At 39.9% G+C, this 16,941-nt stretch overlaps 1 protein-coding gene across 1 annotated transcript in view; it reads left to right on the top strand.

Moving 5' to 3' along the window:
- LOC136866885 (death domain-associated protein 6) overlaps positions 1–16,941 on the top strand; it is a 282,179-nt gene that overhangs the window by 76,919 nt on the left and 188,319 nt on the right. The window contains exon 3 of the mRNA XM_067143978.2: positions 9,962–10,360. Within this exon, the coding sequence (XP_067000079.1) occupies positions 9,962–10,360 (399 nt within the window). The remainder of the gene's footprint in view (positions 1–9,961; positions 10,361–16,941) is intronic.

Raw genomic sequence — 16,941 nt, 5'->3', positions numbered from 1 at the left:
GCAACCAAATTAAAACACTACAAAACAGTCACCCAGCCACAAATTACATATGCATGTGAAACATTATTCAAAACAACAAACACAATTGCGATAGATAAAATACTCAAGTTAGAAAGGAGAATAGTGAGAACCTGTTTAAGTAAAAAAATTATCAAGTAAATGGAATATGGAGACTAGCTTCTAATAAAACAGTTTATAAAGAAATAGAACCTGTGACTAGCACAATGAAAAAGAAACAAATATCATTAGGGCATCTAATGCAGTTACCATAAAATAGAATCAGTAGACAAATTATGGAAGAGTACGAATAAGAATAATATTAACACGTTGACGACGGCGTATTGTTTTCCGAGTTTATTCGTTAGGAACGAAGTGAAAAATCTGAGATACTTGAACTCTCATGGATATATTACATACTATTACACATTTTAAATAGAGCCTATAGGCGTTAGGGTGCACTGTGTGCACTGTGTGCTGAGACCGCCCGGCGGGTCTCATCGTCCACAAGTAACGCACAAGGTTCGCGCGCACTCTGTGACCCGCCGGCGACCTCACTGAAAGTGGCGGTCTTTACTTGAACTCTAATGGATATATTACATACTATTACACATCTTAAGTACAGCCTATAGGCGTTAGGGTGCACTGTGTGCACTGTGTGCTGAGACCGCCCGGCGGGTCTCATCGTCCACAAGTAACGCACGGGGTTCGCGCGCACTCTGTGACCCGCCGGCGACCTCACTGAAATTGGCGGTCTTTATGCAGCATTGTTTGTTTTGATCGAACGTAGTGTTGTGAAGCAACATGTTAAGTGTGTGTCTATTCTTATATTTGTACATATTTTCTTCATATAAAATGATTTGAGTAATGGAACAAGCATATTGAATAATTTCTTAATTATCCTAGCTCCTGTGTACGCCCTGCATGTTCCACTGTATAAAAAGTTAGTATGCCTTATGTAGAGACGAACCAGAAAGGACGAAAGCATAATCTGTGAACGGCGCGCGATACAGCTCCAGTATATATAATGTGTCATGAGACCGCCGGCGAGTCTCACCGTCCAGAAGTAAAGAGTTGGCGTGACCTGCCGGCGGGTCTCATAGTCGCCAAAGTGTTAAATGGATCACAGAACTTGAAGACATGAGAAGATGTAAAATACAAAACAAATACACTCAAGATATTGAAAGATAAACACACTACACTACAGACAAAAATCAACAAGCAGAGAATAAGAAGAGTGATTCCAGAAGCAGAAAGAAAATTACGCTCAGAAAAGATGAAACAGTATTGGGCTGCAAAAAGAATCAAATCCCTGCATAAACCTGACTAAAGTAGTCCTATGTTGGCTAAAAATTAAAAATAAAGTGTATTGACAAGGTGGACCCAACATAAACTATTTTAAATAGTTTCTTTAATAGAACGTGTGTGTAGCAAAACAGAAGCAAACTTGGTTCGCGAATCACCTTCAGGAACCAAGTTCCCAAGTTCGCCGAACCATGTTCGTATGTGTATAAGGCGCTTAAAGTATGTAATGTATGTATGTATGTAAAAAAATCAAGCTTGTGTTTCTCCCACAGAAAGCAGCCAGACATAGTTCGTTTCATGATAGTAAGGTGCATCTTGGACTGTTTAATACTTATAACTGTTAGGCTCTTAAGTCTTTCGAAAGAGCTTAATTGAAATAGAATTAAGTCATTTATTTACTCAAAGTTTGTTTCTGCAGACTCAGGAGCCTAACAATTATAAATTGAGTTGAAACTGAAAAGAGATGGCTTCACATAAAACAAAAAAATGTTTAATACATTTACATAAAAAAATTAACCCATTCGGGGGGCGATGCGGCGAGATCTGCAGCTACAAGTCACTTGGTCGGCGGGGAACGCGAATATATCCGCCGATTCAAATTCTAATTTTTTTCTCAGTTGCCTCCCTGCAGAGGTTTATTTCCTTTTCAGCAACGTATTCTGGATGAGTCTGCCCTCTGGTGTGAATTTTTTCATCTATATTCTCCCAATGCCATTGTGTCATCCACGAGTTACATCATAAAGAATGCAGCTTACGTCCGGGCAAGAACGACCTAAGGCCTAAGGTCTGACACATCCCACTCTGAAGAGTCTAGTGTCAGACCTAAGACGAAACGCTGGTTAATAGAGCAAACGCCGGAAAAGCCATCCATTTAATTTTGATCTGATTTTTTATATGCTCTATTGGTGTAAAAGAATCTAATTCCCTTCATGGGAACTTAGAATTTCCCTAATAGCTTTGCGCTGAAGCTTTAGCTCGTTGCCTAATCGTCCCTTGGATGTAATAATATTGCTGTAGAAAGGATTTCTAGAGATTATGATACTGAACAGACCTCTCTTATGACATTTTAGAACTGTGACCTGATTTATTATTCCCAGTCTTGAGTTCTTCCTTCACGACTGGAGTGTCTGTTTACCGTGAGTTACACAAAATTTATTATCGTACGCAATACAGGCTCAATTCATGATTTCCATCCAAACTGCATAGACCAGGGTTCTATTCGATCCTTTCTTACATTTTTCCGCTAAAATATATATAACGAATTACCAGCCCCCACCGTTAGAGGAAGGCAGTCTCGAATGTACAGGGTTCGGGCGTAGCTGATACAAATGTTCAGCAGTCGCAAAAGAGACAACATGTGTTCGATTCCAGTTCAAGTAGCGATCATGACAGTGACAGTTTTGACAATAATACTGATTACAATCCAACCATTGCAAGTTCTTCGTCAACTTACACCGAAAATGGACAAAGAAAGTCCCGCTCTTATCCAAAATTCCATCGTGATGTAAAGGGAGAGTTCTTAGGGAAAACAAAACTAAGCAAAATATTTCAATTACTTTTTTATGACGAGATATGCCAGAACATAGCTGAACAGACAAAAGATGCCGAGCAGGAAATCCCACATAAAATCCAGTTTAGTAAGATGAAACAAAGGAGTCGAGATCAAGGCCGTGTCCGAACAAATAAGGACAAAATAAAGCTTCTTATGGCCATACTGTTGCCACAGGGAATTGTACAGAAACCTAAATTAGGACACTATTTCTCGCAATCGCTTGTTCACTACGCTCAATTTCTATGAACTAATGACACAGAAGAGATTTTTTCTTGCTGGACTGAGTGGCCTAGACGGTTGAGGCGCTGGCCAGCCTTCTGACCCCAACTTGGCAGGTTCGATTCTGGCTCAGACCAGCGGTATTTGAAAGTGTTCAAATACGTCAGCCTCTTGTCAGTAGATTTACTGGCATGCAAAAGAACTCCTGTGGGACTAAATTCTGGCACCTCAGCGTCTCCAAAAACCATAAAAGTAGTTAGTGGGATGTAAAGCCAGTAACATTATTATTATTATTATTATTATTATTATTATTATTTTCTTTTTTTTTTTTTTTTTTTTTTTTCCTCCACAGCTTTTTACGTATCTCTGACAATGAGGTGAATAATAGACAACATCCTCCCAAAATATACAAGATAAATCCAATATTTGACCACCTGTTAAAAACATTTTCAGAAGCTTATACCCCTGATGGCAAAGTGTCAATTGATGAGAACCTCTTGCTGTGGAAAGGGTAGCTAGGGTGGAAAGTTTACATACCAAGAAAACGATCACGTTTCAGAATGGAATCATATAAATTATGCGAAGGCGAGACAGGTTATCTAACATGATCTGCTTCCGTGTGTATCATAATGAACATCTGTAAAAGACATAACACTGTGAAGACAGTAAATACTGTAAATATTACCTGTATTGTAGTGTAATATAGTCCGTGTGTGTCACTTATGAATTGTAGGTAGGTTATATAAACTTGATCCCTCAAAAGCGCTACGGTAACCAACATAACAGAAAATTTTGTAGGTATTATAATTTATTCCATTGTAAATCCTTTAAGTACATGTAAATTTTGTAAATCTACAATTTACATATACAGAAACATTTATTTCCAGGCAGATATTGATAGTAAACTGCCTAAAATATTCAGGTAAATGTTACTGTATAAACGAAAACCAGACCTTTGCTATTAGGAAGAAGCAATCTCGATATCACAGTGTGAAAGCACTTAGTACGTTTTTGCACAAAGTATTGAAAAATTCAAATAATATAATTTTTCAACTATTAAATACATTATATTCAAGTAAATATTCCTCTTGGGGACCTTCAATACTTCATTTTACTCTAAGATTTGTTTTTAATCAAGTAATTAAATATTTTCTTCAATCAGGGAAATCACTCCCCACCTGGGAGTGAGTCGTTGTGTACCGAGCTTCCCGCTTAAGGGGTTAAAATGGACAAAAAGTGACTTACAAGGGAGTTCAATATATAATGCAACTTTTTTTTTTTTTTGTAAAAGCAGGTTAGTTTTATTGAGGATTCAAATATGCCATGTTATTCTCCAATACTTTTTCTTCAATTCCCTATTTTTCAACATAATCTCTGTTCAGTGTTACGGCCTTACACCACCGTAATGTGAGGGCCTGTATGCCTGACTGGTCCATGTCGGAGCCAAGGTTGTGTTGCATCGATAACTTCCCCATCATCCACGTAGTGCTTCCTGTGGAGTGCATCCTTTATTGAGCCAAACAGATGGATGTCAGAAGGTGCGAGATCCAGGCTATAGGGAGAATGAGGAAGAACAGTCCACTGAAGTTTTGTGAGCTCATGTCGGGTGTGCAGTCTTGTGTGGGTCTTGCGTTGTCATGGAGAAGGAGAAGTTTGTTTTCATTTCTGTGGTTACGAACGCGCTGAAGTCGTTTCTTCAATTTCCTTAGAGTAGCAACAGTACGCTTCAGAGTAGATCATTTCACCGCGAGGGAGGACATCGTACAGAATGAACCCTTCAGAGTCCCAGATGACTGTAGTCATGACTTTATCTGCTGAGGGTACGGTTTTGAACTTTTTCTTTGTGGGAGGGTTGGTGTGGCGCCGCTCCATGGATTGCCATTTTGTTTCCGATTGGAAGTGATGAACCCATGTTTCATCGCCTGTGAAAATGTTTGACAAGAAATTCTCATTTCAGCCTTATAACGAGCAAGCAGTTCCACACAGATGTTTCTCCTTTGCTCTTCATGGTCTTCTGTTAGGTAAATACAAAGTATGTTACAAGTGTTTATTTATATATCCACCTATTCAATACAAAGAGATCTTTTTAGAAATTAAATATTATTATAAAATGTTAAGGGACATGTTTCGCCCATATTCTTATATAAACTTGATCCCTCAAAAGCGCTACGGTAACCAACATTCTTAATATGGGCGAAACATGTCCCTTAACATTTTATAATAATATTTAATTTCTAAAAAGATCTCTTTGTATTGAATAGGTGGATATATAAATAAACACTTGTAACATACTTTGTATTTACGTACATTTCAATACGGACCTAACATGAGAATTATAACATGTAATCTTCTGTTAGGTGTCGAACCCAGCAGGAATAAAGCTTTGAATACTCCAACTGGTGGATAAGTGTGTCAGCACTACCAACAGAGACATCAAGTTCAGCAGCAAGGTGCTTGACTGTGATCCGTCCATCGCCTCCGATAAGGGTGTCCGCACATTCCAACTCTGTCGGCGTCACAGGTGTATGCGGCCAGCTGGCACGCGGGAGATCAGACAGGTTTGTTCGACCTTGCTGAGATGATGAAACGCCTCGCCCAACTACTCTCCGTGCTTTTACCCGCTGCCAGGTCTACGTTCTGCAACCACCTATGAATATCTGTGATGCCCTGGTTTTCCGCCAAAAGAAACTCGATAACTGCTCTTTGTTTGGTACGCACATCCGTTAAAGGCACCATTTTGAAGGCTAGTTATAGCACTACCGCCTATCGGAAATTAATGAAACTCAAGATGAAGTGGAAATATTCAAAGATGTTCCAAACAAAATTCCAATTTTTAAAAACCAGAATTGGGCGAGAAAAAAGATGTGTTGCATTATATATTGAACGCCCCTCGTAGTTCCTTTCTCCACCAACAGATTCTGTAACCGTTACTACAGCGGTTACACTAAACAAAACTAAACACAGTAAAGGAAGGAAATTAAGTGCAATTACACAGTACCAAAACTTACTACACACTCGGTGAAACATCAGCTGAAACTACGCGGATCTCCGCCGATAACAATTTGGTAAATATTGTAACCGTTTTTGGGACAATTACGCTTACACATCATAATAATAATAATAATAATAATAATAATAATAAAAATGAAGTAATAAAATATGAATAAAGGAATACTGATGTTGAATAATATCGACACTAATAATATGAATAAGGAAATAGTAATATGACACAGTGGCGGTGAATTCACATCAGAACATGGAAACGTGACGGAAAACTTCTGAATACCCAAAATTACATAATATACAAGGGAACACTTACAGGCCTAAAAATGACAACTAAGAGAGGACAGTGGAAGGTACTAGGAACCTATGAGGTCCATGGGAACATATGACGTTATGGGGGAGAAAAGACTTACATGAAACACTCTCTAGCTCAACTATATTAAAAATAACAACGAAAAATTACAAAACAAAAGTTAAATCGCAAAGCAGCCGATACTTAACGCTTTTGACAAACTAATACAATTACGAATTCAAAAAGACAAATGAATGGATTGTTAAATAAAAAAACAGGTGAAAGACTTGAAATTACCAACATAGGGAATCTAGGGCGAACTCAGACACGTTAAATGAAACCAGAAAACACTGAGAAAAACATTGAAATAACACTTACCACAGAAAGGCAGGGGTCCCCGAGGGAAACCCTCGAGCTTGCACTCACTAGGGCGGTCGGATGTAAATGACGCCGAGCTCACGCATGATAATTCCGAAGCCGGCAGAAAGTCCGGAACCGGGCGAGGTGGCCGTGCGTGTAGAGGCGCGTGGCTCTGAGCTTGCATCCGGGAGATAGTAGGTTCGAATCCCACTATCGGCAGCCCTGAAAATGGTTTTCCGTGGTTTCCCATTTTCACACCAGGCAAATGCTGGGGCTGTACCTTAATTAAGGCCACGGCCGCTTCCTTCCAACTCCTAGGCCTTTCCTATCCCATCGTCGCCATAAGACCTATCTGTGTCGGTGCGACGTAAAGCCCCTAGCAAAAAAAAAAAAAGAAAGTCCGGAAATGGCCTGATCACAACCGACCAATGGGAAACAATTTCCACTAGAATATCAGTAGGGCCAACTAGATGACAATAAACTAGGAAGGTGGGAAGAGTCTGGGAACCTACCAAAGGCATGGACATGGCTTACATTGCAGTTTCAGAAATAATCAAAAGTGATCCTTAATTTTAAAAAATATTATTTACAAATGGATTTTACAAATACATTCCGAACAAATTCCGCCATGCGGAAGGTACCGACATACAACTCACGAATTAAATGTTCTGTGATACAACTTAGAAGTTCTTTGCTAATACAGTAGAGTCTCGATTATCCGACCTAAACGGGACCTGGAGTATGTCGGATCACCGAAAATGTCGGATAATACAGAATAACTTTGAAAATGAACTGAAACAAACAGGAAGGCTATACTCTAGTACTAAAACAATGACATGTTTTACGGTACTCTGTTTATTGAATTATCAATTCAATTGTACAGTACATGTAGTATTGAACGAAATCATTCCAGATGTCTTACGAAAAGAAACTTTTCTCCACAGATATTAAGCTGCCTAATGCCGTATCGTTTTCTTTCACCGATCAAGCCACCCAGCACTGGCAGGAAAATTAGGGTCCCCTTCATTAAACTCCTTCTGGAAATACACAGCCTTTTCCTGAAGAATGGGGCCAGATATTGGCAGGCCCTTCTCCCGGTGTTGAGATAACCAAAAAAATAGTGCTTCACTTTCTTTTTCGTACTCACATTTTTCATTTTTTCTCTGCTCTGGTAGAGCACCACTTTTAAATTTCTTCCCTTTGTTTTTTCCATTCTCCCACTGTAACACATCCAACACCATAATCTGAAGCCACATTTTGAAGAATTTCCCCTTTTTCCAGTCTCTTTAATGCACTCAACTTGTCTTCCATAGAAACAATCACTTTCTTCCATTTACTCGCTATACTCACAGAGGATATGAAAACTATAACATCCGCACCCAACCAGTACTACAATGAACAATGACTGAAGACTCACTGCACCTGTCCTTGAGAAAAAAAACTGTCCTACCGCCAGCGGTCAGGCCAGTGCTTGTCCCATGGTCGCACGCTACACAGCGGGTGTGCCTGAATTTAGTCTCCACCAAAAGTTCAAATTAAGTCTACCAGTGTCGGATAACACGGAATGTCGGATAAGCGAAGGTCGAATGAGCGAGACTACTGTAGCTTCCTACAAGTTCAAAGATTTAACAAACTATACTTCTAGTTACAAATCCAGATGTACAATGAAATTTAGTACATTAAAAGAAACGTGATATGGTATTACCATCTACAGTGAAGTTAAATGTACCTTTCAAAACTCTGACATACATCAAGTGACACTGAACTACCAGAGACAAAACCCCAAGGTAAATATATTAAACTACACCTTACATATTTATCGAAACAAGGAACGGGGAATGCCTCGAAAACAAACAGGCAAGCCCAGCTGAAAAGCTAAGGCATCTGAAATCATTGAGTGGCGAATCTAAGTGAGGTTAGGGCAGACTCCTATACGAAATAGGAAGCGAACATTATACAAAATTTTTGGTGGAACGGAAATCCAGAGTGCTTACCCGAAGGTGGCCCATCCCAGTAGCGAGGCGTCGCTGACGACGTAAAACTTCAGACAGACCAAGACCAAGACAGACTAATTAATTAAGCGTAAGGTAAAATATATTAATATATTAAGCGTAAGGAGTTAAGTATTATAATATGTTGTTCATTGTTTTCACCGCCAAGTTTCTATACACTTTTCATGCAGCTGATGATGGTGTTAAAAATTGTACACCGAAACATGTCCTGTAATTTGTAATAAATAATGTTGTAAACATCAGATAACAACATTGTAAATGTATTGAAAAGGTGGAACCTATTATAAGCTTATTTAATCAAGACAGACTAGTCAGACCAAGACAGACCAAGAAATGCTGCCTCGTTCTCATTATAAGGGAAACCCTGGCCTTGGAGTAGCCAATCAGAACGCAGAGGCGCGCCTATCGTCACCCAGATTCACCAATCACAGCTCCTACTTAAGTCGCAAACTTTAAACTACATTCTCGAATACACACGTTCGGGAATCTTCCATTTCCAGAATAGTCATTATTATGTATTATTATGTATTATGTCAGACATAACCAACAAAAGGCAACACACCCTGTTCAGAAATTCATGTAACACTTACTAGACACTTCCAGTAAATATAGAACTGAAATCTACTATTTACAAATACCATATGTTATGAAATATTACACTGTACAGGTTAGGTCAGTACAAATAAAACAAATCACACTTCAGAACGTATAGTAAGTACTACGGAAGGTTTACAAATAAAGTCTTCAATAAACACTTTCCACTTTCCAATACATTCTTTACACCTGTGACAGATTCAATTAAATATAATGTTAATTAAATAATCTATATTATAATGTGTAGTATTGAATAGGTGGAGATCTTATACTTTAATTTGAATACTACAGACAATATGGAACTTGAAATATGAAATTTATTTCTTGCAATGTGTAGGTGATAGTGAGTTGTGCAGGTGGGTGACCAGGAAAAGCTGAGCTCTCTCAGCTCTTTGTGAAAACTAAACTTTAAAAAAAAAAATCATAATATTAGTGGAAGGGCCCAGTTTATCCTGTCTACTCTCAGGGTCTGCTACTAAGTTTGATTGACCCTGATAATAAGCAAGCATCCTTCCTGTCTTGTTCTAACCAAGAATTTTAGATTTAATACTCCTTTTCCAAAGATGTGAACTAAATTTCCCAATATTCAAATGTTAAGTTGTATTAATACATTTGTTTTTGTTCTAGTTTGTGGATACCTGTCTGAAGTACGAAAACTCAGCGTCTATGCATAAAATAATGAAGTGCAAAGTATGGAGAACATATGAAAATATGAATCCGGCATATAGATCAACAGAGGCATTTAGGCAGCTGGTAGCAGAGACAACTAAGAAAGTGATTGCTAAACCAAACAACATGTATGTGCCTATTAAGGAACTAGTTGATGAAATGAAGGTCCGCGTCTTAAAAACAAGTGAACCCCCTAAGAAGCGAGCCAAGCTGCTACCAGGTAGGACAGGACCAGGAAATATTTCAGGCCAGAACGATCAGAATGACCAGGAAGGGGGAAGTGAATCCAAGGAAGAATCAAAACCTGAAGTGAGGGCTTCTGACCGTCTTATGAGAAAGTTATGCAGAGTATTAGAGGTAATTATATTTTAATTGATTTTTGAAAAAATATTTATGACAGGGTTTTCCAAACTTTTTGTGTCTGAGACCTAATAAGCATATCACATTCATGTCCAAGGACCCCCTAACCACAGAACAATAATACTGAATTCAGTTAATAAAGAACAGAAATTTTGTAATTTTACCACGTGTGATTGTATTCGTATAATTTAGGACTAATGTTTACTTGTCAAAAACATATCAGATGTAAGGCTTTTCAGGCGTTTGCTCTATTAACCAGCATTTCGTCTTAAGTGTGACACTAGGCTCATCAGAGTGGGGGTATGCAGGTGAACTTATCAGAAGCGCGTATAAGAGGCACAGTCTGATAACTGCATATGGGAGATAAATCTCCACAATGGAATTATTGCCCGCCTAGCAATTCCGAATGGAAAATTCTAAATTCCCATGCAGGGAATTAGATATTTTTCAAAATATTTTTTAAAAATTTAAATGTAACTTCATTGACATATACATGCATACAAATTGTAAAATGTTGTGACACTTGGCTAATAATTACAACAGCCTGGATCTGGAAACTTGCTTGAGAAAATTCACTCGATACAATTGTTGGATCAATGGGGCGATCAGAATGACCAGGAAGGGGGGAGTGAATCTAAGGAAGAAGAATCACTTTAGGTTTTGATTCTTCCTTAGATTCAGTCCCCTCTTCCTGGTCTTTTCCAGTGACCATGCGTTTTACAAGCGTAGTCAGAAGATCAGCCTCAACATTAGGTTTTTTTTACAAGTTGCTTTATGTCGCACCGACACAGATAGGTCTTATGGTGAAGATGGGATAGGAAGGGGCTAGGAGTGGGAAGGAAGCTAGGGGCTTTACGTCGCACCGACACAGATAGGTCTTATGGCGACGATGGGATGGGAAAGGGCTAGGAGTTGGAAGGAAGCGGCCGTGGCCTTAATTAAGGTACAGCCCCAGCATTTGCCTGGTGTGAAAATGGGAAACCACGGAAAACCATCTTCAGGGCTGCCGATAGTGGGATTCGAACCTACTATCTCCCGGATGGGAAGGAAGCGGCCATGGCCTTAATTAAGGTACAGCCCCTGCATTTGCCTGGTGTGAAAATGGGAAACCACGGAAAACCATCATCAGGGCTGCTGACAGTGGGGTTCGAACCCACTATCTCCCGAATACTGGATACTGGCCGCACTTAAGCGACTGCAGCTATCGAGCTCTGTGACATTAGTTCCATTTTGTACTTCGTTTTCATATGTGCGAGAGCAAAAAGGTACACACACACACAGGTATGCCGTCACAAAAAGCATTAAATGCAGTATTTACTTTCTAGACATTGTAGGGTATAGGGGATGTCATGGACCTAAAAGTAGATTTAAATATGTTGTTGAAAATTTTATTGCCCTTATTTTTATAAATAAAAAGCTAAATTGATAACTAAGTTAAAATAGTGAGCTGAATTTCATTTGTCTGTGAATAATGGTTACAGAGATGTTAAAATTAATATAAAAAATTACACTTGTGCAGGAGAGCAATACAAATTAAAAAATTCAAATTCAGTATCTCAGTAACTATTAATGATAGACCATTGTCATTTGCCACACTGGTTTAGTTATCTTAATTGTGGAGATCAATCATGAATTTATGAAAAATAATCCATAAAATATTTGTCAAAATTTGAGAAGATTTCAGTACGGTAGTAATATTTGGAATTTTTGCTTTACTAAATATCATGATTGTAATCTACTTTATAGCTACATGCTGTGGATAGTAGCTGTAAAAATATAATTCATGTTACGTGAGTAGTTTACCCTTCCGACAGTTTGGAGGGAATTTGCAGCCTTAAAATACAGTCATGAAACATTAACCATGAAGTATAATGAGTAACTAATAAGCTAATATCAATCTACAATGTTCATTCATTACACATGCTAGTTTTTGTCCACCTAGAATAATTATTTCTGTCCATATTTTGATGGCAAATATAGTGATTTTCCACTACTTGACTGTGGTCTTCACAGACATGTGCCCGTAAGGAAACTCACATAAAACTGAAGAATTGACTAGTTCTTTGTAGAAAAAAATGTGATGCTTGACTGTCTCTCGCACTCATTTCGTCTTCATACAGTTTCATCATGTAGACGAAGGAAAAACAAAATGTCCAGAACTTCTCCATGTATTGGAGCATTCCTTCAATGGCCTGTGGATCCTCACTTTGAGTCATCTGTAACTTTTCCATTGCCTTCCATCTCTTCGTGTTCTGATTCATCTTCATTTGTATCTTCTGTTCTCTTTTACTAGTGCAGCTTAATCACTATCTAAAAGTTCACAGTTTTCATCCTGCTCCAACCATTCTCCAACATCACCACTACTAACCTTTGCTTTACGTCGCACCAACACAGATAGGTCTTATGGCGACGATGGGATAGAAAAGGCCTAGGAAGTGGAAGGAAACGGCCATGGCCTTAATTAAGGTACAGCCCCGGCATTTGCCTGGTGTGAAAATGGGAAACCACGGAAAACCATCTTCAGGGCTGCCAACAGTGGGACTCGAACCCACTATCTCCCGAATACTGGATACTGGCCGCACTTAAGCGACTGCATCTATCGAGCTCAGTTACTAACCTTTTCACAGCCTGGAATTTTTTTCCCTTCTTCTTCTTGTCCATTTCACCCACTTTGGGATACGATAGATCAATCAGTGGTTACGGAGTCGTGTTTTCCTGTCCTCCCAGTACTTTTTCATCCTTTCAGATCTTGCCTTCCTCTCTTCTTCAGAAATTCTGTATAGTCATTTTGGTTTCACCCTGTCCTGAAACCTCTTTATTTTATCTTTGGTTATTTTCTTTGCGGATCCATCTACAAGCATATCTTCTGTAATTTGGAACTCTCGTAAGTCCTTCTCAGTTTACTTAAACCAGTTCGGCTTGTTTTTCTTATTGCGGAAATACTGTAGTCGAAGATTCTTTTAGTTAATCCTTTTTGTGTCCATCTTAGGATGTGGCCATAGAAGTCAATTTTCCTTTTCCTTATTATGTCAGAAATCCTTTCTGTTTTCCTTTACAGGGTTTCATTGCTGATGTACGAAAGTTTGTTATTATGGAATTTGGGGCCTAGAATTTTTTGCAGTATTTTCCTTTTTTTGATCTCCAACTTTTCCATTGGGCCATATATAGTTATAGACAGTGTTTCTGCAGCATAAAGGGCTTCAGGCTTGATTACTGTATTACAATGTCTGATCTTGGAATTCCAGGAGAGTGATTTTTTGTTATAGGTATCTTTCATAAGCTGGAAGGCTGTTTCTATTTTTGTTCGTCGAGATTCCATTGTTTTCTTCTCAAGACCATTCCAACTGATCCATTTACCAAGGTATTTGAAATCCCTGATGTTCTCTATTTTTTGTTCCCCCACTTTCAAATATTTTGGAGGATTCTTAATGTGACCGGGCGAGTTGGCTGTGCGCGTAGAGGCCATCGGATGGGAAGTGCGATTTCAGAAGTGGTGCGGGAATTCAGCTTCACACGATCAACCATGTCCAGGGTGTATCATGAATGGTTGAATGCGGGTGTCACCATCCACAACAGACAAACGATCAGCCGTCTAGCCACCCTCGATGACCGTGACCGGTGACATTTGAGACGGATTGTCAGTAATGACAGACGGGCAACCGTGCAACAAATCACGGCTCAGTTCAACACAGGATGTGCTAGACACGTCTCCCAGTGGACAATCCTTACGAACATAGGTTCTATGGGGTATGGGAGCCGGCACCGCACTCGGGTGCCAATGTTAACCTAACGTCATCTGGCACAACGATGCTCATTTGTCACCAGTCACTAGGGATGGACACTGGAACAATGGCGTAACGTGATATGGTCGGACGAATCACAATTTCAACTGCACCATGCCGATGGAAGGTACCATGTATGGCGCAGACCACATGAAGCGATGGATCCCGCCTGCCTCGAAGGTGTGGTCCAGGGCGCTGGTGTCTCTGTTATGGTCTGGGGTGCATTTTCCTGGTATGGAATGGGCCCCCTAGTTGTTCTGGAAGAGACATTGAATGTTACGCGGTATGTTGAGCTGCTCGGAGACTATCTCCACCCATTTTTGGCCTTCCAGCACCCAGACGGTTCTGTGGTGTTTCAAGATGATAATGCGCCGCCACATCGCTCCCACGTCGCCTGAGAATAGTTCCAGGAACATGCAGCGGAGGTCCAATGACTGCCATGGCCACCCAGGAACTCCGTTATGAATCCTATCGAGCATATCTGGGATGTCCTGGAACGCAGGCTCCATGCCATGGATCCTGCACCCATGAACAGACCAGCATTGGTGGCCTCTCTGCAAACAATTTGGTGTCAGCTGCGTCCAGAGGACTACCAGGGACTTGTTGACTCACTTCCACAGCGTCTCACCGCAGTTCGCAGGGCCAGAGGAGGCTCCACACGCTATTAGGTGACTATCCTATGACATTTGCTAAGTCAGTGTAGTTTACAAGGTATAGTGCAATACAATATGTAACCGCCACTCACCTACTTGACTCCCGTACAGCCGCTGTTCTCTCGTACACCGCTTGTCTTACTCAACTCGCCGCTACAGTACTCATCTATTCGGCCTTGTACTCTTGCATATCTCCTGACCTGCTAGACATCTCATTATGTTCGGAACTACCACTGGGTTACGCCACTCGCTCCGTCACCATCTGCTGTTTCTCTAAGCCATGTGCGCTTCACGAACTTTCTGTCGCCCTATAAATTCTTCCCCCGAACCCTTGGTCTTTAGTCCAGCGCTGATACCGAGTGAGGTTGGAGGGTCGTTCAACAGGTTCCCAGTATTTTGCTGGGAAACACTATTTTTATTTTCTTCCAGATTATTATTATTATTATTATTATTATTATTATTATTATTATTATTATTATCATCATCATCATCATTATATATATATATATATATATATAATTCGCTGGGGCCATCAAGGACCACGTTAAGTCTTGTTGCATTTGACACTGAACTTGGCCTTCTTTAGAGCCCAAATTTCCCTTCTCTTCGGTTGCTCGTCTCGCTTTAGCCCGTTCGTCAGTATTTTCTTGCAGAAGAGATCTCTGTTAAGGGCGGCTTCAGCTGAGATATGTAGCATTTGCAGGTCTTCTTTGGTATTTCTAAACCAGGGAATTGTGGTTTTGGGGTTTGAATCAAAAAAGTGAAAGATTTCTTTAGTTAACTTTCTTCTCTCCATTCTTTTCAGATGACCGTAAAATCATGCCCATCTTTTTCTGATTGTGTCGGTAATTTTCTCTATTTTGTTGTAGACTTACTTGTTGGATCTCTTTTGATGGATTCCATTTCTGTACTTTGATCCCAAGATTCCTCTCCCAATTTTGCATTCTCTTTTCTCCAGTTCTTCAAGGAGTCCTTTGTTGGCGTTTAGAGACAGGGTTTCGGCTGCATATAGAACTACTGGCTTCAGAACTGTTTCATAGTGACGTATCTTGGTGTTTTGGGAAAGGCATTTTTTGTTGTAGATTGTGCGGGATGTTTGGTAGGCTATTTCCAGTTTGCATACTCGCTCCTGAAGTGCTTCTTTGTCCAGTCCATTTTTCATGATGATCTCACCCAGGTATTTGAATTTGTCTACTCGGGTGATGTCCCCGTATTTTGTATGGAATTTTGGTGGAGCCTCTTTGATGTTAGTCATTACTTCTGTTTTCTCAAACGATATCTGCAAACCAGTTTGTTCGGCAATTTCCTTTAAAATTTCAACTTGAGCTCTAGCGGTTTCTATGTCGTTTGAGAGAACAGCAATATCATCGGCAAATGCTAAGCAGTCTGTTGCGATCCCCTTGGATTTGGTTCCTATTCTCAATGGACTGTAGTTGGTTTCCTGTAATCTCACCCGCCAGGTTCTGATGATCTTTTCAAGAACACAATTGAAGAGTATCGGGGATAGCCCATCACCTTGTCGGACTCCTGTTTTAATGTCAAAGGAATGCGAGAGATATCCGTGCAACTTCACCTTGGATTTTGTATCGGTCAGGGTGGCTCTAATTAATGCCAGGAGTTTCAAATCAACTCCAAATTCATTTAAGATGTTTAGCAGGTCTTCCCGGTCAATGGAGTTGTACGCTTTCTTAATGTCCACAAACACAGACACATACTGCTTGGACCTTAGTGTACAATATCTGATGATCGTTTTGAGATTTTGGATCTGTTCAGCTGTTGAGCGACCTTTTCTGAACCCTCCTTGGAATTCACCTATTTGATGTTCGACTTGTGCTTCCAAACGCTCCGCGATGGCAAGTGATAGAATTTTGTAAGTCACAGGTAGCGAAGATATTCCTCTGTAGTTGTTGATGTTTTCATGTTGCCTTTTTTGTGTAATGGATGGATCAAAGCTATTTTCCAATCTTCGGGTAGGGTCTCCTTGTTCCAAATTTCTTCTATTTGCTTTTGCAAGATATCAAGTGATTCCTCTGGGGCATATTTCCATAGTTCTGCTACTACTGAGTCTTCCCCCGGCGCTTTGTTATTTTTGAGACGGGCAATGTGGTGCTTGATTTCATCTCTTTCGGGTGGTCTGGAATCT

The sequence above is a fragment of the Anabrus simplex genome, chromosome 3 (genome assembly GCF_040414725.1).
Source record: "Anabrus simplex isolate iqAnaSimp1 chromosome 3, ASM4041472v1, whole genome shotgun sequence".
Lineage (NCBI taxonomy): Eukaryota > Metazoa > Arthropoda > Insecta > Orthoptera > Tettigoniidae > Anabrus > Anabrus simplex.
Note: the sequence above shows the minus strand (reverse complement) of the source record. Positions and strands in the feature narration are given on the sequence as shown.